The following is a 24,933-nucleotide window of genomic DNA, read 5'->3' on the forward strand; positions in this document are numbered from 1 at the left end:
TGTGGTCTGTGTACTGGAACACAGTATGGGGTTCCATCACAGTGTGGACTAACAGAAGCAACCAAACCCTGACCAAAACCCACCTGAGGATTGTGAAGGGTGAGAAGGACCCCAGGCTCTTGCTCAGGACTGTGGTGTGAGGGAGAGAGTATGAAACTTTTCAATTCCCAGGCATTTCTTTGCTCATGGTCCCTCCTCTGAGGCACCAGCTGGGGCAACTGAATACCAGGACTGATCTGTGCCAACAAACCCATCGGGGATGAGAACCTCGGGTAAAACTGCTGTGCCTGCAGCCCCTGCCTGTATCCCTGTGCCCATCTGGGAGATGTGGGCAGGCCTGGGCAGGTTCCATGGGACTACCAGCCCTCCCCCATCAGGGGTGGAGCTGCAGAAGAATGTCCCCATCTGCCACCATTTCTTCCCCTTTCCCAGCTGGAACGTGCTCAGCAGGGCCAGGCTGTGACCTGCAGCCCTCCCCAGGGCTTGTCTTGCTAGTGGGGTGAGACCAAGAACACCCCACGGTTGGAAAAGTGACCTTTATTTAAAAAATAAAAAGAGCAACAAACCCCAGATGTTCTGCAATAAAGCCCTTGTGCTGTCTTGTCCCAACACGTGCGCGGTGTCCCTGCTGACCTCTGTGGGGGCTGCGGGCGGGGTGACACCGGGCAGCCCCTCGGGGCTGGCAGCCACCTCCCCTGCTCCTGTCCCAGCCGCGAAGGCACCTCCCGGCCGGGAATGTCACACCGGAGCGGGACCGTCGCCCGCAGCAGGCACTTCTCCGGGTCCGTGTGTTCCAGCCCCCTCTGTCTCCTGCTCCAGCTGGCCGGGGCTGCCCCTGCCCAGGGTGACGGGCTGGAGAGCCCGGGAGATGCCGTTCCCAGGGCGGGGCTGGCCCGGAGCATCCCTCGCCGGGAGCACCTGGGCTGCGGAGTCGCTCCCGTGGGAAGTAAAACAAACCCGAAGAAGATAAAGTAGTGGCAGTGGGTGATGGGGGTGCGAGCCAGTCCTCGGGGGCTACACCAGCCCCGCCGCCTTCTCCTGCACGTTGTACTCCTTGCTCCTCTTCACCTTCCAGCTGATGAGGGCGAGCAGCACGGTGCCCACCACCTTGTAGCCCACCTGCAGCCCCAGGTATCTGCCGGGAGAAGAGCAGGGACGTGTCACCTCTGCAGCTGGCGCTTCCAGCCGGCCCCAGGCTGGGCTGGGGCCCCTGCCCTGCCCTGCCCGGGGAGGGGCACAGGGTACCTGTTCCGGAGGAAATCGTTGTTGTAGTAGGCGCAGAAGCGGCCCGGGGCGCACTGCTGCTGCTGCCAGTAGATGCAGGAGGAGTCGATGAGGGCTCCGAACATGGCCGGGGCCGGCAGCCAGGCTGGGGGGGAAAGAGGATGGAGTCAGTGCTGATCCAGAGGAGGCTCAGTGCCTCCTGCAGCTCCAGCAGCCCCCCAGGCTCATTCAGGGAGGAACACTCACCCAGCAGTCTCATCAGCAAGAACTGCACTCCGATGGCAAACGACTTCTCATCCTGGTTCACCACCCTGCAGGGGAGAAGCCACGGGAGGTCAGAGCTGCTGGCCCTGGGTTTGGCCAGGACTTGGGCTGCTTGCACGTTTATGACATCCCGTTGATCCCAAAGTGGGAACCATCATATCAGCTCCCCTCTGGGACTGAGGGCCCTGCACACCACTCACCGTAACACCATCATGTAGAGGGGGTTGTGGGACAGGCAGGCGATCAGGGCAGCAAAGGAGATGAGGAATATGGTAGGAAGGAGCATATGGGAGCAGCTGACTGGACAAGAGCCCGTGGAGGTGGAGAACAGCTCATTCCCATTCAGGGAACAGTTGTGGTAGATCTGTTGGAAACGTTTGGAACAAAACAGACGTCAGACTCCCAGCTCCAGGAGCAGCCTTCTCGGGACAAATCATCCCACATCCCTGTGCAGGACACCCATAGGAGCACCAGCTCCAGTTTTAAGGCACAGCCATGGCATCCTGTAATGGGGTTTGCCACCATCGCTGTTCCTCCAAGCAGGTTCCCAGGGCCTTACAGCAATTCTCCAGGGCACATGGTTGCTCAGCACACCGTGTGGGAAAGGTTCCAACCCCTTGTTGCGTTTATTGGGCTCCTCCAGCACCACTCCACTATTCCCAGCAAGGCTGCTTTGCTACCCACTTGCTTTACTCACCTTTTGTTTGGGGTTGGAGGGGTTGGTGGTGCTGTTGGTGCAGCCAGCGAAGCAGGGGGAGATGTATTCCGTGGTGTTTTTCCGGCACACGGGGTGGAAGATCTGCTTAGAGCATTGGCACCCAACCCGTGCCTTAACCTGCTGCTGGGAGTTGGGTGCACTGCCAGAAAGGAGGGGGGAGAAAGTGGTAAAAAATTAAGAAGTAGGACAGGGGGAATTAAAAAAAAAATCAAATCCCTTTTACTAGTTGAGCAGTTTTCCTGTTCCTGTTTGGGCTGGGACACTGCCAGCAGCAGCCTGGCCTTCTGCCAGCCCCTGATCCCTGCAGGTACCTCTGGAAGCGTGCAGTGAATGTCACAGGAATTATGTTATGTCTACAAACAAGTACTGACACACTTATTTTCTCTTTTTTTTTCTTTTTTTTTTTTTTTTTTTTCTGCTGAAAATTAATCATCCAAAAGCCTGTAGAAATGGACCTGGGCTCCATCCAGAGCTGCACAAACAGATGTGCGAACATCCACAGCTGGAAACACCACACGGACACAAACTGAAAGTGGGCACGTTCCCAAACAAGCCTGATGGCTGTGGAAATGAAGAGGACAAACCCAAATCTGCCCTGTCTTCCCTCACTCCCCCAAGGAGTGCATCTGCTGGAGTCACAGCCTGAGTCCTGCAGGAATGTGGGGCTGGGGAGCTGCCCTTGGGCAGGGTGGGATGGGGCTGCTCCACCCTCTGTGGGAAGATGGCATCAGAAATCTCTTCCTTGCTGGCAGTGCGCTGGGAAATGAGCTCAATGCACTTGACATCGAGCCCTGGTCGTATACAAATGTCATTTTTATCTTAGGAAGTCATGGTAAGAGCCAAAAATATGCACTGAGGTGAGGAGAAAGATGATGTCCAGCTGGAACACTGGGGGCGTGCGAAGTGATGTGGACACAATGTTACTAATTTTCCCCTAAAAATCCAGAGTGAAAAATTACACCCTGCTTGTTTGGCCCAGAAAATCATGGATAAACGCCTTCCCAAGGTTTCTGGGCTGTGAAGCACCCAGACCTCCTCCATGCAGCGGGGATCAAGGAGCAAGAAGGAGCATGGTGACATCTCCTGCCTCTCCACCTGTGTGTGTGCCTGCCCGTGGGTAAGAGCTGGAGAAACGAGGGGCTGGGAGCAGCACCTGCATTACCTGGGGTGGTAGATGCCCTCGATGTGCCCTGTGGAGCAGCCCATGAAGAAGAGGGGCAGGCAGATGAGGATGGAGAAGACGAGCACCACGACGGCGAAGCGCGGGATGGCGCGCAGGGAGAAGGAGAAGCGCTTCATGATGATCCCCCCCAGCAGCATCCCCAGGGCTGCTGCCGGCAGGTTCACAGCTCCTGCAGAGGAATGGAGCCATCAGGGGGGTCCTGCCTGCCCAGAACCCCTCCATGGGCAGGGCACAGCTCTCTGGACCCCACAGGAGTTGGGAGAACCCACAGATCCAACTGGTGTCCGAGACGGGCAGCTGCGGAACTACAGGTCAGGAAAGTCACCAACTACCCCAAAGTGAACCCCTCATCCAAAAATGAGCTTCCACTCACTTCTCCTCCAGGATTTTAAAAGCCTGGAGAAAATGGGCAGTTGGCTCCCTGCTGATGGATACTTTTTGCCTCCATCCGTGCTCACCTATGAGGAAGTTGGCCTGGGAGGAGGAGGCACCGTACTGCTTCTCCAGGAATTTGTTGAGGAAGGTGGACAGACCCGCAATGACGGAGGAGAAGCTGCACTGAGCCAGCACCAGGAGGATGAAGAGGGGGTTGAGCAGCAGCCTGAGGAAGATCTTTGGGAATCCTACAGGGAAAACATAGGAAAAATGTCTTTTAGCTATTTGTACTGGGAAGGAACCCCCACCCTTAGCCTGTTCCCAGTAAGGATGTCTGTGGGACAATGTTGATCTGCTGGGGATGTCTGCGGGCATGGGAAAGTGGGAGGGGAGACACCCTCATGTGTCCCAGCAGCTGGCAGCACCATGGATGGGACATTGTGTCCTCTGGCCCCATCAACAGAGGCAGATGGACCCTGGGAGCAACTCTGTTTATTTGGTCTCTTATGAGTTTTCTAATTAGCAGAGAGTGGTGGAGAGCCAGCATCCATTAAAGCCCAAAGAGAGGAGACAAGGGAACTGACAGCTCCAGGATATGACTGCAGCGGAGGAGGAGGCAAGGAGGGAGGAGCTTTATCTGGGAAGAAATCCTCCTGGAGCTAAAAGAGTCATTAATCTGGTGCCTGAGCAGTGACATCCCTCTCAAGCCTGTTTTGGCTCCACATAAACAGTGTCAGCTGCAGTGGGGTGACCTCGTCGAGGAGCTGGTGGCGCCGGCAGCCCCATGCCCACTCCTGGAGCTGGGGCTAAACCTCCCAGAGACCTTCTCTGGCACACTCCTACCACTTTAAGGTCCTCAACGCAAAATTTGGAAACAATTGAGGCCCCACAGAAGAGGGGCTTCTAGAGGTCTGCAGCCAGAGGGAGGCTGTGCCCACCTTCCCCAGGTCCTTACGCCCTTGTGGTGCCGGAGCTGGTCCACACACAGTGCTGGGCTCCCAAGGACACCCAGCGAGCCCCCTTGGGGTGAATCTGCTGGAGTGGGGGTCCCCACCCACCCCACATGGCCCAGCACAGCCCAGCATCCCCATCCACCCTCTCCTGGACCCCTCCAGGAGTTTACTTTTGATGAACTCCAGCAGGGAGGTGTCTTGAGCAGCCCCTGTCTCCATCTTCCTGAGCATCCCAGCCTCCGTGTTCCGCTCCTGGCAGGGAGAGAGGAGCAGCCTGTGCTGAGAGGGGCTGGCACTGTCCTGGCACAGGGAGGCTCAGCAGGGCCAGGGTCTGTCCCAGGGGCCTTTGACCCCCAGCCAAGCCTTGCAATTACAGCAAAGCCCCGTCCCACGTGCCCTGAGCAATCCTCCAGGCTGGGAGAGCTGGGAGTGTTCGCCTGGAGAAGAGAAGGCTCTGGGAGAGCCCCTTCCAGGGCCTCCAAGAGAACTGGAGAGGGACTTGGGACAGGGGCCTGGAGTGCCAGCACAAGGGGGAATGGCTTCACACTGCCACTAGGGTGAGATGGGACCTTGGGAACAAACTCTTGCAGTGGCGAGGCCCTGGCACAGGGTATCCAGGGAAGCTGTGGCTGCCCCATCCCTCTAAGTGTCCAAGGCCAGGCTGGATGGAGCTTGGAACAACCTGGATTAGTGGAAGGTGTCTCTGCCCATGGCAGGGGGTGGAACAGGATGAGCTTTAAGGTCCTTGCAACCCAAACCATTCCAGGATTCTGTGATTAAAGGCATGAATTATCCCAAATATCACTGCAGCCCCTGAGCAGAGCAGCAAGACAACAGCTTGTTGAGAGGTTTTAAGAACTTGGAAATCTTTCCTCCCCTGAACCCTGACAAAATACCTCCCTTTGAACTCTGCAAAAAGCCTGAAAATGAAAGTTAGAGATAGTTCAGCTCAATTCTGGGGAGTCCTTAACCATAACTGTGAAATATTCTGGGTTTGATTTTACCTTTAAAGAATCAAGAAATAAAACATTTCAAAACAGAACTAAAGTATTTTTGTAACAAAACCAGCAAGGTTTGGCTTTGAAAACACAAAAATTATACATGTTAGTTGTTTTCCAACTATTTAAAATTTGTTGTAATGGGAAAGGGTTGCTGGACTGCCTTCCTCCCTCCCACCCTTCTCCTCTGGGGACAGGTATTCCCTCCCTGAGCACATCCCTGGCTCCAGGATGTGCTCAGGGACATTCCAGCCTCTGGAGATGCAGTCTCACCTCTCCTTTCAGCATGTAGCGAGGGAAGAAGAAGTAAGGGATGGAGGTGAGCACCAGGCAGCCCGAGGAGATGAGCAGCCCCAGCCACCAGGCTCCGATCCACCGCTGGTCGCCCGGCGTCAGGTCCACTGTCAGTGCAACACACAAGGACACTCTGTGAGAGCTCCAGGGGTGAAAGGGACACAGCTCCATCAAAACGTGGGCTGGTGGAGCATGAAGAGTCCCCGTGGGCCCAACCCAAGGGTCTCTCCACTGGCAGGTAAGAGCAAATGGATGGAGGTGGGAGCTCCCACCAGTAAGACTGGCCGTGGTTGTGTTTGACCTGTGTTTTCCCTGGCTAGGAAAACAACCACTGCCACTCATCCCAACTGTACCAAGCCTCCCAAGGTGAGTGCAGGATGGATTTGGTCAGCATGGAAGCACGCTGGTGGCAACCTGTGGGGCAGAGATTATGGGGGCCTGACTCCATCCTCTGCCCGGAGAACACAGTGCTTGGACCATGCTGCTGGCAGGGATGCTGAGCCAAGACAGGGCCTGGGAAAGGCTGTGCTGCTTTCCTGGAAAAAGTTGCTCCCCCATTGTTCCAGGCTGGGTCACTCTCTGCTCACAGGGACCGAGGGAAGGCCCTGTGCTGGCAGAAGCTCCTGGTTTCCGAGTGGACCAAACTCCGGGGGCGCCTTCTCCGGAAAAAGGAGGAGAAGGTGAGAGCCTCTCTGTCTCCAGCACACACATCCTTTGCCTGGGCCATGTGATGCTCATGAGAGGCCTGACAGATTGCCCGGCTTGCCTTGGGGACACGGCTGCCCACGGCCAGGATGGAGCCACGGCCAGCTCTGGGTGGGAGCTCCGTGCCAGGGTGTGACAGGAGAGGAGCCCACACCCCCCTGGAACAATCAGCCCACTTCCCCAAGCAGGACCACTCCACTCTGGAGCCTGGACATCATCATGGAGCAACCAGGCAGAGGCTGCTAAATCCGTCTGCCACCGCGGGGAGTGGGCCAAGGCTTTTTGGCATTTCCTGCCCACGTTCATTTATTATTCTTATCAGGCACCGGACAAAAATGTCAGGCAGCTCTGATCTCTCTAAGGAAACACAGGAAAAGCCATGTTAATGATGGAGCTGGGGTGAATTCTTTAGTGATTAAGTTATCAGAAATAATAAGCACATGCCATGGATAAAGCAAATTATCCCTGCGGTGGCGTCACCCACCACAGAGAGCTGAGAGCTCAGCCCCTCTCTCTGCAGGTGCTGGTGGTGGGTGCTGGGGAGGAGGATGGGTACACTCAAGTTCTCTGTGTATCCACGGGGCAGTGGTTGCTCTGTGGTTCTCTTCTCCATCCCTGGATTCCTCAGATTTCCCTGTTCCTCTCCACCACCACGCTAGGGTTGGGGGATACCTGCTCAGTGTGGTGGCAGTGGGCAGACCCCAGCCATGATCTCCAGTGCAGCACCATGAGTTGGGCATTGGAATGTCCCTGCCCCGAGCTCTGCTTCAGTGGTGGTGTCAGGACCACCTGTATCTTATGGGGTGATGGAGTGGAGTATGCTGGGGGTGCTTTTCCAGGTCGGGTCTTTCCAGGGCAGTGGGTTTTATGGGTCACAGGACTGGTGGCTTCTGTCCCCCTTCATCTCAGAGTGACCTTCTGGCCCACAGAGGGTCTTTAGGACCTGTGCTAGCTGAGCAATACTCACCAGTGTCAACCCTCCCGATATCCACGAAGAGCCGCAGCACCACGGAGCCCAGCAAGTATCCAAAGGCAGGGCCAAACACAGCAATGGCAAAGAGGATGGCTGGGAAAAGGGAGCAGAGAGAGCCCCTGTGAGCAAGGAATTGTAGTTTCCATGCAGATATGGCTTCTGTCTTCCCAGGAAATGCAGGAATGGTGGCACAACACGCAGAGGGGAGACAGCGCCCTTCATCACGCTTCAGATGGTGAGAGGGTCCCCACTGCCCTGACACTGAAGGTGGTGTTTGTCTGACAGGAACACAGGGGGAAGGCAGCTGCCTGTGGACAAACTCCCTCTGCTCTGCTGCCATCGAGGCTTTGCTGACACAATACAAGTTGTCAGCTACATCATTAATATCCGTGATATTTCTGAACACCAGGGAGCAGCAGGGCACTGACATCCTGGACTCCCACAGGTGACTGAGACCTTCATGTCCTCTAGGACAAGGAAACAAACACCTCCTAACCCTCAGATCCAAGGAAAAATATTTGGTTCTAACGTCAGGAGAGGTGAAAGATTCTGAGGGCAAAAAGGCCACCAGACCACTCTGGGTGTAGCTGCACCCTCCCATTCCAAATCAGATAACCCATAAGGTCAGAACATTTTCTTTTGATTTGTTTGCAATGACAGGATCCAAGTTCCCTCCTTGAGAGAAACTCTTTCCACAACTTTCTCAAGATGTTTAAAAGGAGGCAGTGAGCTTGAGCTGCGTCAGACATAAAATGAAATGGGACATGGGGAGATGGAATTTCTGCTACATTGAGGCAATCCTGGAGCCATTCACCCAAACAGACATTCCCACAGCCCTAAAGGGAGCTCCTGTATTATAAACAACACACCAGTCCCTCTTTCCTTCCTCTTTAGAAGCTTTCAGGTTCCTTCAGTTCTCTTTCCTTCATTTTTCTTGCAGATTTGAGAATTTGAAGGGATCAGTGGGACAATTCATTGAAACAGTGATCCCTCACTGCAGAGGGTAGACAAGGATGCTGAAGCCTGGAGCAACTTGGGATAGTGGAAGGTGTCCCTGCCCATGGCAGGGGATGGAACTGGATGAGCTTTCAGACCCCTTCCAAGCCAAACCCCACTGGGATTCTGTGAAACAAAACAAGGCAGAGCAATGGTCCCACTTACCAACATAGAGTGGGGAATTGTTGGAGTCTGCAAAGTCGTCCACGTAGGATATCCCAAAGGGCTGGATGGGCACGGTGCCAATCCCAGCCAGCAGCTGGGCAATGACCATCATGGCCCACACGCTGCTGGCCTCCTTCTCAGGGTCCTGGGTGCTGTTTGAGCACACAAATCTATTCTCTGCATAGCACAGCTCATCCTGCCCCTGGCTTTTGTTACCTGGAAGGGAAAAAAAAAAGTGCATTTCAACACGGGGTACATCCCCTGCCTTCTCCCACACTAAACCCCCACATAGCAGGAATCTCCCAAACTCGCTGAATAAGCACAAACTGCTGGATTTTGGATGGATTGCTCTTTTTGTTCAGCAGTTCTCATCACCCTGCACTTCCTTTGGAGTATGATACTGAGGTCAGCAAACAAGCAGGCTGTGATTTTAATCACACTTTTAAAGAGTTCATGCCATGGAGTGAGGGCAGACCTAACCCATGGCTGGTTTTTGCTCTCTGTGGTCTCTGCTCCCTTGTGGTACCCGGGCAGGAACAGGGAGTGATGCCCCCTGGGGTCAGCTGGCTGCCCTAAGCAGGACACTCTGCCCTGAATCCCTGCTGCCCCCATGGCTCAGGAGTAGCCCAGCTCCTTCCAAAACATGGCCCTTGCTTCTTCATACAGCCCAGACATTGGGGGTCTTCACCCTGCTCCAGACTGCCATGGAAACTCCAGCCAGGACTGAAGTATCTTCAGGGGCTGTTCACAGACTGAATGTGTTCTTTTCCATCAGGCAGTCCACACAATGTCAATATCTCTGCCCTGTCCATCTGTTTTTGCAGCCCATCCTCTAATCCTGTTCAGTTTATCAAAGGTGTTCTGCAAGAATTGTGTTCTGAACAGAACTTTTGGGTCATTTCCATTCTGCATGGAAAACAGAGCTGCCATTGTTCACATGAGCTTGTTCCCAAAGCCTTCCCAGTGAAAGCAGCAGCCTTCCTTGGACTGGATCAGATCATGATCCTGGCCAGAGCAGGCCATGGGGACAGGGAAGCTTTGCTGTATCACAGAATTCCAGAATGGTTTGGGTTGGAAGGGACCTTAAGCCCCACCTCATTCCACCCCCTGCCATGGGCAGGGAGACCTTCCACTATCCCAGGTTGCTCCAAGCCCTGTCCAACCTGGCCTTGGACACTTCCAGGGATCCAGGGGCAGCCACAGCTTCTGTGGACGCCCTGTGCCAGTGCCTCAGTACCCTCAGAGGGAAGGATTACTTCCCTAATATTTAATCTAAACCTACTGTCTCAGAGAAACTGTGGCTGCCCCATCCCCGGAAGTGTTCAAACACAGACTTGGAGCAACCTGGGACAGTGGAAGGTGTTCCTGCCCATGGCACGGGGTGAAAGGAGATGATCTTTAAGGTCCCTTCAAACTCAAGGCATTCCATGATTCTGTAACAACAGCTGGAATAACATGTGCAGGAGAGGCAGAAGAAACCCCACATGTAATTTTGGCATTCAGAATGGGTTCCAGAGCTATAATGACATCAGGTTCAACCAGCAACTGCCCACCTTAAGGCTCTGCCTTCACTCTTTGAATCACGTGTGCCCTGGGAACACCCCCTCGTTTTGGGGGGCAGTCACACATCACCCATCAGGAGCAGCTGGATCTGGGTTTGTGGGGCACAGCTGGTGGCACTCACCCGTGCTGAGGGCAGTGTACTCGTAGGGGCCCGAGAGGAAGTGGGGCAGGGTGACCAGGAAGGCACCCAGGGCCAGCAGCAGCCCCCCCAGGCCGATCACGCGCGGGCGGTGCACGCGGCTGCCGAAGTAGCTGACAAAGATGATGAGCACCACGTTGCCAATCTGGAAAAGGCACAGAGAACGGGGAGGAGCGTGAGAATCCACGCAGAATCCCAGAATGATGAGGTTGGGAGAGACCTCTAAGATCATCGAGTCCAACCTGTGCCCTAACACCTCAACTGGACAATAGCACCAAGTGGCACGGCAATGCTGCCTTCTCATCTCCAGCCACAGGCTCACCTCTGGGCATCCCTTGTGGCATGAATGACATCTCAGCCTTCCTGTCATCTGGCTGGGGCTCTTTCAGCACCCACACCTGCCCCCCACCCCACAGGCAACCCAGAATCATTTAGGTTGGAAAAACCCTCCAAGACCATCAAGTTCTACTGCTCCCCGAGCACTGCCAGGGCCACCACTGCCCCATGTCCCCAAGTGCCACATCCAAACCCTTCCAAGAATGGAGACTCCACCACTGCCCTGGACAGCTGTGCCAGGGCTGGGCAGCCCTTTCTGGGAAGAAATTTTCTCTCATACACAAACTAAACCCCCCCTGGCCCAGCTTGAGGTCATTTCCTCTTGTCCTGTCCCTCATTCCCTGGGAGAAGAGATTGACTGATGTGGCATAAACTGACAATTCCTCCAAAACCAGCAAGGAATGAAACATATTGCCTCCGCTCCTGTGACTCAAACAGACATGAGCCCTGCTACAAAGTCCAGCTCACTGCAAATATTTATGACCCTGGGCATTTGCAACTGCAGACAGCATCAACTAGGAAGCCATGAAACCACACAGCTCGCTCAGGCAAGTGGGTGAACACCACAAAATTCCCATTACATGGGCTTTAACAGGACAACCTAAACATCATTTTAACTTTGGCCTGTTGAAGCTGTCCCTGCTCATTGCAGGAGGTTGAGCAAGATGGCCTTTAAAGGTCCCTTCCAACCCAAACCACTCCGTGATTCTATGTATGGCTAAGAAAAGTTTGTATTTATGTTTGTGTGGGCTCCCTTGTTTGTCTCTTTGTGGGTTTTGTTCTTGGAATTGCTGTAGGCACCAATGCACTAAGATTGCTGTCCTGGACAGGCAGGGCACCTCACACAGTCACAGGCAGCAGGAAGTCTCAGTGGGCCCTGAGACATCTTTTTAATCCCAAATGTCCATGCTGGTTGAGGTAAGACTTGGGCATCCACTTCCCCAGGGATCCAGGAAGATTCCCAGTGTCCAGCTTCTTGATGGAGCATCCCCTGTGCTCACCAGGGAGCTCATGAACAAGTGTGCTGCCACTTGGTGCCAGCAAAAAACAGTCTCTGCCAGCAGATATTTTCCTGTCATTTCCCAGGCCTTGAAGAGCTGCTAGGAAGGACAGAATTCCTGAAAATGTAAACGAGGAAACTTATTCCAAGGGATTTCTTGATAAGAAAGTGTTTCTGAGAAAATCCTCAGCCAGCTCAGAGATATGCCTTAAACTGCCAGAGGGCAGGGTTAGATGGGATATTGGGAAGGAATTCTTCCCTGTGAGGGTGGGCAGGCCCTGGCACAGCTGCCCAGAGAAGCTGTGGCTGCCCCTGGATCCCTGGAAGTGTCCAAGGCCAGGCTGGACAAGGCTTGGAGCAGCCTGGGCTAGTGGAAGGTGTCCCTGCCCATGGCAGGGTGTGCAATGAGACGGGATGAACTTTAAGGACCCTTTCAACCCAAACCATTCTGGAATTCCATCTGGTGGAAGTCTGCTGTTGTCCAAGGGCCACCAGCACAGGACCCCCCGTTCCCCCCGGAGGAGGCAGAGCAGAATGAGGTGTGACGAGGTGTCCCAGAGCACAGCACAGCTGCTCTCCCAGCACAGAGGCTGAGGAAGCCCTGGGTGTGAAGAGCCCCAGGCCCTGTTTTGGGAAGGTGCCCCCCAGGTCCTGGCCACCCTTTGGGTGCTCCTCTCCCAGTTACCTCGTGCAAGCTGGAGATGAAACCTGAGGAGAGGCTGGAGAGCCCAAAGCGCTTCTCGATGGTGGTGAGGCTGCTCTTGAAGTTGGCGCTGTAGAGGAGCTGGGAGAGCTGGAGGAGCCCATGGCACAGCACAAACACCTGTGGGCAAACAAAGAGTGCCACCCCAGTGAGGACCCAGCTGGAATCACAAACTCATTAAGGCTGGAAAAGACCTCCAAGGCCATCAGGTCCAACCTTTGACCAGGTACTGCCATGCCCACTAAACCATACTGAGAAGTGCCACATCAACTCGCTGTTTGGACGCTTCCAGGGATGGTGACCCCACCACTTCCCTGGGCAGCCTGCTCCAATGATCAACCACTCTTTCAGTGAAGAATTTCCCTTGATATCCAATGGGAGTCTCTCCATGCACCCTTTGAGGCCGTGTGAGACCACAGTGCCCTGCTGCTGCGTAACTGCTGGCAACCACATCCTGCATGAGCGTGTTCCAGCTGGCTCTGGCCAAGGGCTGCACCTCTGGCATGGAGCATCCTGGGATTCACTCAGCTGGAAAGTCAATTTACTGAACCTGCTCCAAGGGGTGTTGCTAGAAAAAGTTGAAAAAGGGTGTTAAAAGCCCCAGAGGGAAAGGATGAAATATGCACAGCGTGGTCTCACTACTGGAAGATTCCAAAACAGTATTCCAAACCCAACATCTTCCTTTGAGCTGGGCAGCGAGCCGAGCCAGCAGCCAAGCTGAGCAGAGGCAGAGGAGGGAACACAGAGAGTTTGGGAGAAATCTGGCTGAAATAGCCTGGGTGGGCTGCGAGAGGAGAGCACTCTCAGCCAGGGATGCAAGAGGCAGCTCACAAGTGTCTTTTGATCTATATTTAGTCAGAACAGTTTTCCTTTATTTTTCTTGGAACGGAATGCATCCACACGGCGCCAAAAGCATTTTAAAATCAATTTTAAAATAATCCCAACAAACAAATAAAAACCAAATGAGGGAAGGTCTTTTAATTTAGATTCACAGGAAATCAAATATTTGCTGAATACCGGAAGAGTGTCCCTCAATGATAACGTCGGGAAGTGCAAGATGATGGATGGGGGATCAAAGGTACTGCAGGGCTGACAAATTCCTGATGTTCTTGGCCAGGAGAGCAGCAACAGTCCTTAGGAGTATTTATCTGGAAGGGCGGTAGCACCCAGTAGCCCTGACCCATTAAATGATTAAAAAAAAAAATCAAAAAAGACCAGCTTGGAGGATGCAAATTCCATAAGTGGGTGGAGTTGTGTTTAGGGAGCAGAGGATGATGCATGGCCAGACCCACCAATTGTTGCAGAATTTGGGTAGAAGATGGGAAAGAAAATGATTTCTTGAGAGTCTTCTCCTGTGAAGGAAGAGAGATCCAGCCCAAAGACTTGGCTGGGAATCTAAAAGCGTAAGGGATGGGAGAGATGCTGACAGACAGCAGAAGAGAAGAGGATGGAGATGAAGGAGAAGGAGAAAATGGAGCCCTGGCAGTGTGAGGGCAGGCTTGGAAAAACCTGGAGACCATGAGGAAGATGAAGGAGAAAGGCAAACACCCAAAAATGAGGAAAGAAGGATCACAGGCACAAGCTGCCATCACGGAGTCCCCAGCCACATCTGGGAGGGGTGAGAGCAGACAGGCTGGCATCAGGCTGGCATCAGGCTGGCATCAGGCTGGCATTGCCATTGCAATAACCAGGAGAGGACAAAGCCCAAGCTGGGACTTTGCCCCGACAAAAAGCTGCAGAACAGGAATTTGGGGTGTAACGTGGGAAATCCTCCCAGACAGGGCCAAAGTGGAAGTGAAATATTTGCCAGTAAACTCTTGAAGCTGAATGACCTCTCCATCCTCCCACTATCAGCTCCCACACTTGAAATCCCATCCCAGGACAAAATCCTGCGGGTGGAAGCCGGATCCACCATCCTTCCCAGGCCTGACCTGGAATCATCATCTGGAGCAGAGGGGTGACTCCTGGGAGGATGGCGACTGGAGAGGGGATCTTGTTGCCAGAGATCAATTTTTGTCCCTGTGGCTCTGGGCAGACCCTACAGAAGCCTCTGGAGCAAGGAAGTGCCGGCTGAACAGCAGCGGTCCGGGAGCCACGGAGCAGCTGGACACAGAGCTCTCCTGGAGCCAGGCGCCAGCCAGAGGAGCAAAGCTGTTTACCAACAGGGAGGGAAGAGGGTGGATCACCGAGGCTGAATTTAGCGCAGCAAATGTCAGCCTGACCCCAGGGCAGATGGGGACATGGAGTGTCGAGGACAGAGGGGATGCTGGCACGGAGGGAAGATGAGGAGGAGAGGCAGCCTGGCTCACCAGAGTGCTGGGGGTGGCAGGAGATGGGCTGGAGGCATGGAAGGACCATGGGAACCACGGCAGGAGAGGAGAAGGACAAGCCATGGGTGGAGAGGGCAGGGAGGAAAAGGCAGAGCTGCCAGGAGATGCCCTGAGATGCCTTGGTGATAACCTGGGATGGCCAAAACGGAGCCCTGGGGCCAGAGATGCCTGGGAACAAGCTGGGGCTGCCTGCCAGGAGGGGAGATGAGGTGGGAGAAATGCAGCTGGAGAGCACCAGCAAAGGGAGAGAAAAACCTCGGGGTGTGACTGCTTCCCCCTGTCCTAATCCAGCTCTTGTCTGCAGGATTAACCGGAAAGGCAGAGAAGCCTGGATCCTCCAGGGATGTGATCCCACCCTGAGACCACACAGCAGCCTCAGCCCTCGGATGTGCAGAGCCCTGAGAATGGGAGGGGAAGGGCAGGGGTGATTTTTTTTCTTGGGAAGAACCTGCCACCCAAAACAGCAGAGAAAGGCAAAACAACCTTTGCTCCAGGACTAGTGCAGCTGGAGTCTGGCTTTTCCAGACATGCTCCAAGCATCTGGAGGTGAGATGAGGCCTGATTCAAGACTTCCCCTGAATTCAGCAGACTCAGTTTTAATTATAATAAGGACATCCTAAACCTTGAAGGCTCTGAGTGCAAAAAAACTGGGAGAGAGCCTTACTTGGAGAGCTCCCCAAAAGGAGTCCATGCACACCCTGAGGCTGGTGCACATGAGGGGCACCACTCTCCTGTGTCTCCTCACAGGTCCTCACGGGTCTCTCCCATTCCTGTCTCTCTTCCCCCGTGTTCCCCATCCCCACATGCTCACGCTGACCACCCTCAACCTGCCGGTGCATGGAAACCAGCCCCGGCTCTTCCAGCTGCACCAGATGTGCTGTACTGCCCCTCGCTCCCGCCGAGCAGCCCCAGCAGGGGAGGGAGCTGCCCTAATCCATCTTCCCTGATGACAAGAAGGGGCTCTTGAGGAAGAGCCAAGCTCACTTGCAGGGAGGTTTCGCTGACGCAAAGCCGACACGAGGGCGAAGGCACGGTGGGAGGTTGAGGAGCCGGGGGCACTCCCAAGTGCTGACCCTCCGGAGCAGAGGCTCCCACGGGAGCCTGGAGTATTTTTGGAGCTACAGGCAAGGAGTGCAGACAGGCAGGGAGCAGCACGGGAAGGCCAAAGGCGTGCACCCACGTGGAACCCCCCCAAAATCCCCTTGTAATCGTCCCCGCGCTTCTTTCGGAGCAATCCTGACCCCAAATTGTTTGTACAAGGCACTTGACTCCTTTCCAAAAGGAGCTGCAGTTAGAAGGGAAGAAAACTCCTGGGGCTGCTACCCCCACCCAGCTCGTGGGGACCAGCACCTCCCAGGGCAGTGCTTTTTCCAAAGGAAGAGAAACTCATCCCATGGCAGAGAAGGGGGAGGACTGGTCCTTCCATGCTGTGGACAATGAGAGCTGGCAAGGATTCAGTCAATCCCATCCTAGACTTCTGCCTGAGTTGTGTCCAACAAATACTCAGGTTTTATTTCATAGGAGTGAACCATCTCTATGGAGCTTCCAGGGATCTCCAGGAGTCAGGATAAGGCTCTCCCAGGTGGGAGCCTAAGTCTACTCTGCAGGGACCACAGGTTTGGGAGGATCCTGCCACATGTGGCATGGCCACTGCTCCACCTGGAGGAGTGAGTTGAGGGTTAATTCCTTGCTGTGCTTCCACCCTTCCTGTCCAAAGTCATCCCTCACCTCATTTTTCAGTGTCTTCCCCTTGGCAGCCCTGGTTGGAGATACCTCTGGAGTCTCCCTCCACTTTAATCTCCAGATCTTGCAAGAGGAAAAAAAGGAAAGGGAGGTGGAAATGTAGGAATTAATAAGAATATCCCCACAATTTTAATATGGAGAAGACAGAGTGTTTATTTTAGAGTAGTGAGATAACTCTTACTACACTGGGAGATCCTCCTGCAGTAGGACAGCTGAGGTCACTCAGTCCAAAAGAGATATATCAGCTGGATATGGAGAGTGTAGGGTTAGGGTTGAGTAGAGTGGGGAAATACATCCCTCCTTGGCATCACTTTCCTGGATTTGTAGACCAAAAAGTACCACGAAGGATGAAAAAAAGCACAGCATTTCCAGAAAGGGGGCCAAACACCCTGCACAGAGCCCAGCCTTTAGCACAAAACCTCTGAGCCTGATGGCAGAAGCTGGCTTCTAAGTGGGATTTCTATTGCAAATAACAAAATAACATAAAGATTATCCTGATCAGGGGTTGCCTGAAGCACTCTGGAATGATGACTGTCTACTGCCAAGCCAGGCAGGTTTTACACCCCCCGGCTGTCACGTGCAAAGACAATATTTGCTCTTTTCTGCAACAAACATGGGATTTCCTGGCACTGTATCCCTTCACAAGGCCCAGGTGAGCCCAGCTTTGCCCAAAATGGGGGTTTTTGGCTGCAGAGGCATTCCCTCAGTGTGGGATGCTTCCCAAGAAAATACCGCTCTCCAAATAGGACACCAGGCATCCCTCAGCCTTTCCTCCCTCTGGCAGACTGGGTGGTTGGTCTTCCTTCATTCTTTCCTGAAGGTCTGTTTTCATTCTGGGGCATCAGGATGCGATGAGGTTTTCCCTGAGGGCAGGTCCAGGCTGGCTGTGCTGTGCCTGACCCAGGAGTGTGTGCAAACACTCCTCGTGCTCCCTATCAGCGTCACTCCTCTCCCGTCCTGCTCCCACAATCTTATCTACACTGACCACTCCTTGCTTGTGTTTGGGCACCCAACCACCTCACCCCTCATAAAATTACCTTGTCTCAGGTCTCCTAGACCTTGATCCCACTAAACTTTCCAACTCATCTTTTTCCTTATCCCACTGCTGGCGGTGCTGGTGAAGACAGGGTGGTTCTTCCCTTCTGGAGCCTGATCCCACCAAAAGCAGATGTGACCACAGTGCTGGACCATCCAAACCCAACCTGTGCTGTCTGGTGCCAGCACCATCACCACAAATGCTGGAAGACCCAGGGCCTTCTTCTCCTGTCACTAAGGACCCTCCTGGTGTCTTTGCCACAAACACTCATCCAGCCTGCACAGTGCCCAGAATTGCAATATTGCTTTGGTTTTCTTGCTTAAATCAATGGCTCTAATCAGCCATGACTTTCCCCTTTCTGTGTTTCCCTCTCCAGACCTACAGCCAGGCTGCCTCCAGATCTGTGACTTGATAAATCTCCTGTTCTGGCTAAACAAAGCAACTAATAATCTTTTCCAACAGGATATGAGAGCACAACTGGTACATCTCCAGGCTTCTAGAATACACTCCTCAGCAAATTCCTTGAGTCCCTTGGAAGGAAGGGACAAAAAACTTGCCCTGCTGCTGTTGGGACCTCAGACCCCAAGGCCAGGCTCCGTTTCCTCTGCAGGAGACATCCAGCCTCCCCAGGGAGCTGAGAGCTCCCTGCTCCTGCTCCCTGCTCCCAGCACCTTCACCCCAGGATGCTTTCAAGCCTCATCACACTCTGAGAGCCCACAGACTCCTCCTGACCTTGCTGTCCCCTCTCCTACCCTCTTCCATTCCCTCCCTCTCCTTGCCCCAGTACAACACCCAATTTAAAGCTCTCCTAAGGCTTTTAAATCTCTCTCTGGATCACCTCCGGCTGACATAAGTGAGAATAATTCTCTGTTGTCCTCCTGTTTCCTTTTCCATGCCAGGCAGTCTGCAGGCGTGGAAAAAAAAAGCCTCTCCCTGCCTGCACTCACAACACTTTCACACTGCTCCTCTGTGCTCTCCAGCTTCCAGCTGAAACCAGTCCAGCTCCTTTAAATCAAAAGATATTTATAAAGCTCTCCTCCTTGTCATCTTTCTGGGGATCCCAAAATCAATTAAAATAGTTCAAAACCACGAATGAGACAGTAAAGGCGAAGAAGCCAAAATATCTGAGGCTCTGTAAACAGAGAATTCCTGTGAAATAATCCTTCTCCAGTGGTTGTCTGGGAGCAGAAAATGGACATAGAATCATGGCCTCATTAAGGCTGGAAAAGACCTCCAGGGTCATCAAGCCCAAGATGAGTTTAAATCACATGGTTGGGGCTCTGGACTGGGGGACACTGATGGGGTCCCTGGCCATGGGTGGGTATCAAAAGGACCAGCCACCTTCTCCACCTTTCAAACCTGTTTCAATCCTTTAGGCTGTGAAGTTCTCGGTGTCCCCAGTGCCACCAGGTGCTGGCATCCACCTGAAGGCTGGGCTCATGCTGCATTTGCTGAGGAGCACACAGCTGCAAGTCCCCAAACCCCAGTCTGCACAACCCTGGGAGCTCTGGTGAATGTCCCTGCTCATCAGAGAAATCATGGAATGGTTTGGGTGGGAAGGGAGCTTGAAGCCCATCCAGTCCCACCCCTGCCATGGGCAGGGACACCTCCCACTGTCCCAGGTTGCTCCAAGCCCTGTCCAGCTGGGCCTTGGACACTTCCAGGGATCAGGGGCAGCCACAGCTGCTCTGGGCAACTGTGCCAGGGCCTGCCCACCCTCACAGGGAAGAATTTCCCCTCAATATCCCATCTGAATGTCTCATCACCATCCCCATCTCCACCAGTGCTGTGGGGTTACCGGGATGCTCCAGGTTTCTGGCTGAGGTCAGAGCTCAGCAGAGCGCCAGCACCTGCAGGAGTTTTGTGCTCTGCTTTGTCTCTCGCGGGGGGATGAGGGTGGGAACAGCGAGCTGCCCTCGGACCGAAGGCAGCGGCGGGGCTGCTTCCAGCTGCGGGGCACGGCAGGCAGCAGTCGCGCTCGGCCGGGCCAGGCGGAGCCCGGCGCTATCAGCAGGGACCGAGCCCGCCCTGTGTCACGGCCCCGTCTGCGACACAGAGCCATCGCAGACACACGTGTGACCGCAGCTGGAACTGCACCTATCCGAGCCCACGGCCGCATCCACAGGGAATTGCTTCCTGACGTGCAGCTGCGCTGTTCCTGCATCCCCCAGGACTCCAACCCTGCCCCACGGAATCCCTCAAACTGCCCCTTTCCACCAGGACTTCTCCCTCCCCGATGCCCATCCCTGGCACCAATGTAGTCCCACACCTCCAAACGTCAGTGGCAATGGCTCCAGGTCTGGGTCCAGTTTTCCAGTTCTGGAAAACACCCAGAGAGAGATGGGGTCCAGTGCAGGGGGTGGTGGTCCCTGTCACAGGCATCATGGAGGGGCAAGATGGTTTACATGGAAAAATAATCTGTTATTTTTGCCCCAGCCCTGCAAAAGACACCTTGGATATGATCCCATCACGTGGGCTTTGGGGATTAAATATCAGCTCAGTGATCAACTCTCCCAAGTCGTGATAGTGTCCTTCCAAGCCTGTTAAAAGTAGGGAACTTTGTTGTGTTGGAAATACTGCCCCATCAGAAACTGCCATTGCCTGAGTGAGGATGTTGTGTCTGATGGCTCTGGGGAGGGTGATGCCCACAGCTTCCCATAAAATTTGGGGCTGAATGAGGTTTTTTTATAATCCACAACCAGAGGCTCTTGTACAAATAAGAGCTACAAACCCTTTCAATGCAAGATGTTGGCCATGCCTTGCCCTCTGATGACCACTCATTCCAAAACTCCCCAAACCTGGAAATTCCACTGTGACCCTTTGACATCCTACTCATTTTTGGGGGCTGAGGGGACTGGCACTGCACACAGGCTAAGCCTTTTTGACCCTGAAGCAGTTCTTGTGTTAATGTATATGTGTTTAATGCAAATGTCACAGGACAGGAAGAGGGAATAGGTCAGGAAAGGGTGGGGGATCTTGTTGCCTGACAATTTGTACATTTTTTCTTAAAAGCATGAATTTTTCTCTGAGGGGTGGGTGTCCTGACTGCCCAACATCCCAGATGGAGCACACCATCCCTGTGATGCCAACGAGCTTGTTTGGGTAGAGCTCAAACTGTTCCTTCATGTGCTCGCACGGTGCCACTGCTAGACTGCTGACTCTTTAAACCAGAAACAATGCTAAACTAGGAGTTTTGAAGTAAAAACTTTAAAAAGCACTTTCAAAGCTTTTCTTCAGGCAATGGTTTTGCTGCCACTAGCAAAGTGACACCCCTGAGTTATCTGCCCTTGGCCAGATGCCCCTGAAAGGTCCCATCCAAGTGCCCTGGGGCATGTGGGGTGCTGAGCACCCAGCCTGACTCTGGGGCACCCACAGCCCACACCCTGTGGCTGCCTGTGGGCTGTACAGATGGAGCAGCATTTATTTGTTGGGGCTTTTGTTTTTTAATCTGAAAGTCTGACATCCTGCAAGAGGGTTTGGCAATGTTTTTTCACTCCAGGCTGTTTTTTCTTGCTGCCAGTTGCCAGAAAAGAGCAAGAACTGCAAGAAGAGCTCTGGTTTTGGGTGACTTTACTCACCCCAAGTCAGGGTCATTACTGCAGCAGCCTGGAGGGGGCTGGGGGCAAATTTTGCACCTCCAGCAGAGCAGAGGACAGGTCAGCAGTCCCCTCCAGAGGAACACCAGTGTATCCCAGAAACCACCCAGGGTAATCTCAAGCTCTTTTCTCCTGGAGCCCACAGCCAAAAAGTGTCATCAAGTCACCTGCTGGAATAGCCCAGCTGGGCAGCAGGGACCTTCAGGGGTATGGGGCTGGGAGGCATCACCTGGGATCATGCCTGCAGCCCTGGGAGCTGTCAGCAGGAGCCTCCCGTGGTACCCTCCAGCACTCCCCAGAACCCCAGCACGGCCCGGGGAGCAACACCGTCCTCCATGCAGGGTGAGGGAAGCAAACAAACCCCAAATCCATCCCGAGCAGACACCTTCTCCACGGCCACACATCCTGAAAATCCCGGGCTGGGAAGCGCTGGCACAGCACAGCGCACACGCTCGGGTCCAGGAACAGCGCTGGGAAAGCGCAGCCCGGCCCGGGCAGCCCCGGCACGGAGGGTCCTGCCCCGCCGGCTGCCCCCGGCACATCCCCGGGGCCGCTCCCAAAAACCGCAGCCGGCTGCTCCAGGTGTCCTTGTGAGGAGGTGCTGCCAAGGGAGGATGGAAATCCCCTCTTCCAGGGCCATCCAGGCGGATGTCCCGGGGACAGCTACCAGCACGGGCAGCAGCCTCGGTGCGCATCCAAAACCAGCCCAAAGAGCGGGGAGGGAAGGGAAAGCCAGGTGAGGGCTGGTGTAAAGGCAGCAGGATGGGAAAGGTGACACACGGCCGGGGTGAGCGGAGTGCCCTCAGGCCAGCAGCGAGCTCAGGAGCCTGGAGCTCAGGCAGGGGCCGGCTCTCCGGTGGCAGCACCCAGGTGAGGATCTGGGCAGCCAGCACGGGAAAACCACCTCAGCCCACCGAGCTTTCGTTCCTGTCACTCAAAAGCTCTGCTCACCCGAGTTTTTAAAGCAAGCCCGTGTTATTCTAAGGCAGTGCTTTCTTTTCACACCAGGATGTGGTTAATCATTCCCCAGGCAGCAGCACACCGTGTACGAGAGCCGTGGGGAAGCTCACGGAGAGCTGCTCCATGGGGAGAAACACCCATGTGCCGCGCAGGGCATCACTCCGACCCCGCAGAGCCCCCCGCCCTGCCCGGCCAGGGCTCCCCAGGACTGCCCCAGGAGCTGATGTTCAAATTCTGCATCTCCAAACACTCTTCGTTGCACGGGGATGCGTGGGGTGGGCTGGGGTCCCTCTCCGGGCAGGACCCCCCTCCCTCCCCGCCAGCATCCCTGCCCCATCCTTACTTTGATGTTGCAGAAAAAACTCCTGGAGCAGGTGCCGGAGCTCTTGGGGATGTCCACCGGGGATTTGCCAACTTCGGGGCGGACTCCCATGGCGAGGGCTGCCCGGGGAGCCCGGGATGTTTGGGTGCCGCCGCTCTCCGGCCCGGCCCGTCCCGCCGCCCGCCCGGGCTGTGCCGAAATCCCTCCGAGGCTGCGAGTGAGCCCGGCAGCGGCAGCGCCAAGTGCTTATAAGTCGGCTCTCGGGAGCGATGATGAAACCCTTTCTCCTCCCTCTTTCGCTTTGCGCGCAGAGGGAACTTTAAAGTCGCAGGGAGCAAAGGCAGCGCGCACGGAGCAGGTGGGCAGGGGGCGAGGGCTGTGACAGCGCTCTGCCCGCCCGTGGGGACACCCAGCGCCACCACCCGCCTCCGTGCCCCCGTGCCAGCCTGCAGGACCTGGCTGGACAAGGGAACGGCGCTGGCAGTGGAGCCTTCCCGCGAGGAAAACCACTGGGATTTTAATCCAAAGGTCTCCTGAAGGGGCGAGAGGAAGGGGAGGCACCTTTCAGCGAGTGAGATTTGGCTCCCAGATTTTGGTGGTGGGAGGGGGAAACTGGGTGGTCAGATGGAGAAATCCTTCCCTTGGCCGTGGGGTTTTGGAGGGACAAAAAAAACCTCCAGTGTTTGTTTTGATAGAAAAAACTGCATTTGTGAAGCTCCTGAGCGCTGTTTTTTTTCACCAACACCTCTCGGGGCTGTGTTTATGCAAAGCACTGATTTATTTTGCAAGCTCCTCTCAGGGGGAAACGCGTCAGAAGGAGAAGGGCAGGTTGATCCAGCCGGAGGAGAAACCAGCTCCAGGTGTTCTGTCCTCACTATCGCTTCCCTCTGTGAAGCAGGTGGGGTGAGCAGGGGGACCCCACGCGAAACCGGGGCGCACCCCGGGCTGTCCTGAGGCTGGAGAAATCAATCCCAGCTCCCGGGATGGTGTCCCTGGGGGGCTGGCGGGTCCCTGGGTGCGGTGCCAAGGACCGAGCCCCGCTCCGTGGCTCCCCCGGCCCCGCGGGCTCCGTTCGAGGGCGCTCACCACGAGAGGGTGCCTGGAGCCCGTGGGAAGCGGCTTCCCGGGCGCTGCCGTCCTCCCTCCCGCCGCCCGACCCTGGGGATGTGACCCTGCCCAGGGCAGGGTGGCAATCGGCGCTGCCGAGATAAAAAGAGCTCATTTGGGCTGCCAGCGTCCCAGTTTCTGAAGCCGGTCCCAGGACTGGCTATCACTGGCTTTGGGGTGGCAAAAGAAGCATCTTTGTTTTCCAGTTTTCTTTTCGCACTCCCATCCCCAGATTTGCCAGATCTGAGGTGTGAAGAGACCCTTTATTCCCCGTCAGAGTTAGCCAAGCCCTTTTACCCGACATTCTGCGGCAAGACGTGGAAGTTTCAGCCTCAGCAAGAGAAAAGCTCAAGCAAGCCAGCACCTCTGCTCCTCTCCCATCCTCCCCGGGGGCCCAGCGTGCCACTGACCTAATTTTTGAGGCAGTGCCTGACCTGCTCCCTATTCCGTTTATTTTGCAGCAGCTGTGAGGCTCACTCTGTCATAACAACCCCTCGTGGAGCAGCTGTTCTGGCCACTGACTCCAGCTTTTCCCTACAAATCTGTCTCCATAACCAAAACCTAGCAGGGAAGATGCCTGACAAGTCTGAGCCCGGCCTGGCAGCAGGGAAGCAGCCCTGCCCTGATGGCCTGGGCCATGGGAGGGGTTGGACACCCCATGAGGGAGGGATGGTGGCCCCCACAAGGGGAGGGAAAGGCTCTGGTGGGTCAAAAGGGAATTGAGACCCTCTGCATCTACTTCTGGGGACTGGATGTTGCTGAACCACTGGAATTGTTTAGATTGGAAAAGCCCTCTAAGACCATGGAGTCCAACAGTTCCCCCAGCACTATCCCACGTCTCCAAGTGCCACATCCACACCTCTGTAAATCCCTTCAGGAATGGGGACTCCACCACTGCCCTGAGCAGCCCCTTCCAATGCCTGACCATCCTTCTGGGAAGGAATTTTCCCTATATCCAATCTAAACATCCCCTGGCACAGCTTGAGGCCGTTTCCTCTCATCCTGTCCCTGTTCCCTGGGAGCAGAACCTGACCCCTACCTGGCTGTCCCCTCCTGTCAGGGAGTTGTGCAGAGCCACAAGGTCCCCCCCCGAGCCTCCTTTTCTCCAGGCTGAGCCCCTTTCCAGCTCCCTCAGCCACTCCTGGTGCTCCAGCCCCTTCATGGATGCAGGTCCTTGGTGGGAACTGACCACACATCCCCTCAGGGGCTGGAGCAGCCTCAGACCTGCTGGGCAGCACAGGACCTGTCCC

The 24,933-nt window shown here is 55.0% G+C and overlaps 1 protein-coding gene across 1 annotated transcript; it reads right to left on the bottom strand.

The window, feature by feature from the left end:
- Positions 1 to 522: 522 nt before the first annotated feature.
- On the bottom strand, positions 523 to 23,001 carry SLCO2A1 (solute carrier organic anion transporter family member 2A1). The gene is made up of 14 exons (XM_059855090.1): positions 22,598 to 23,001; positions 12,572 to 12,709; positions 10,533 to 10,695; positions 8,849 to 9,064; positions 7,682 to 7,780; positions 5,989 to 6,116; positions 4,888 to 4,969; positions 3,848 to 4,012; positions 3,369 to 3,558; positions 2,186 to 2,345; positions 1,689 to 1,852; positions 1,471 to 1,535; positions 1,246 to 1,369; positions 523 to 1,135 (listed from the first exon to the last, which is right to left on the bottom strand). The coding sequence occupies exons 1-14, from the start codon at positions 22,685 to 22,687 to the stop codon at positions 1,015 to 1,017; spliced, it is 1,905 nt and encodes a 634-aa protein (XP_059711073.1). The 5' UTR covers positions 22,688 to 23,001; the 3' UTR covers positions 523 to 1,014.
- Between the last annotated feature and the right edge of the window lie 1,932 nt (positions 23,002 to 24,933).

The sequence above is a fragment of the Haemorhous mexicanus genome, chromosome 10 (genome assembly GCF_027477595.1).
Source record: "Haemorhous mexicanus isolate bHaeMex1 chromosome 10, bHaeMex1.pri, whole genome shotgun sequence".
NCBI lineage: Eukaryota > Metazoa > Chordata > Aves > Passeriformes > Fringillidae > Haemorhous > Haemorhous mexicanus.

Bases quoted from the DNA above. Each gene is read 5' to 3' on its own strand.
- SLCO2A1 (XM_059855090.1), bottom strand. From the start codon at position 22,687: ATGGGAGTCCGCCCCGAAGTTGGCAAATCCCCGGTGGACATCCCCAAG. The intron at 1,853-2,185 runs GTGAGTAAAGCA...CGTTTCCAACAG, and splicing joins CCTCCAACCCCAAACAAAAG to ATCTACCACAACTGTTCCCT. The intron at 1,536-1,688 runs GTGAGTGGTGTG...TCTCCCCTGCAG, and splicing joins CTCTACATGATGGTGTTACG to GGTGGTGAACCAGGATGAGA.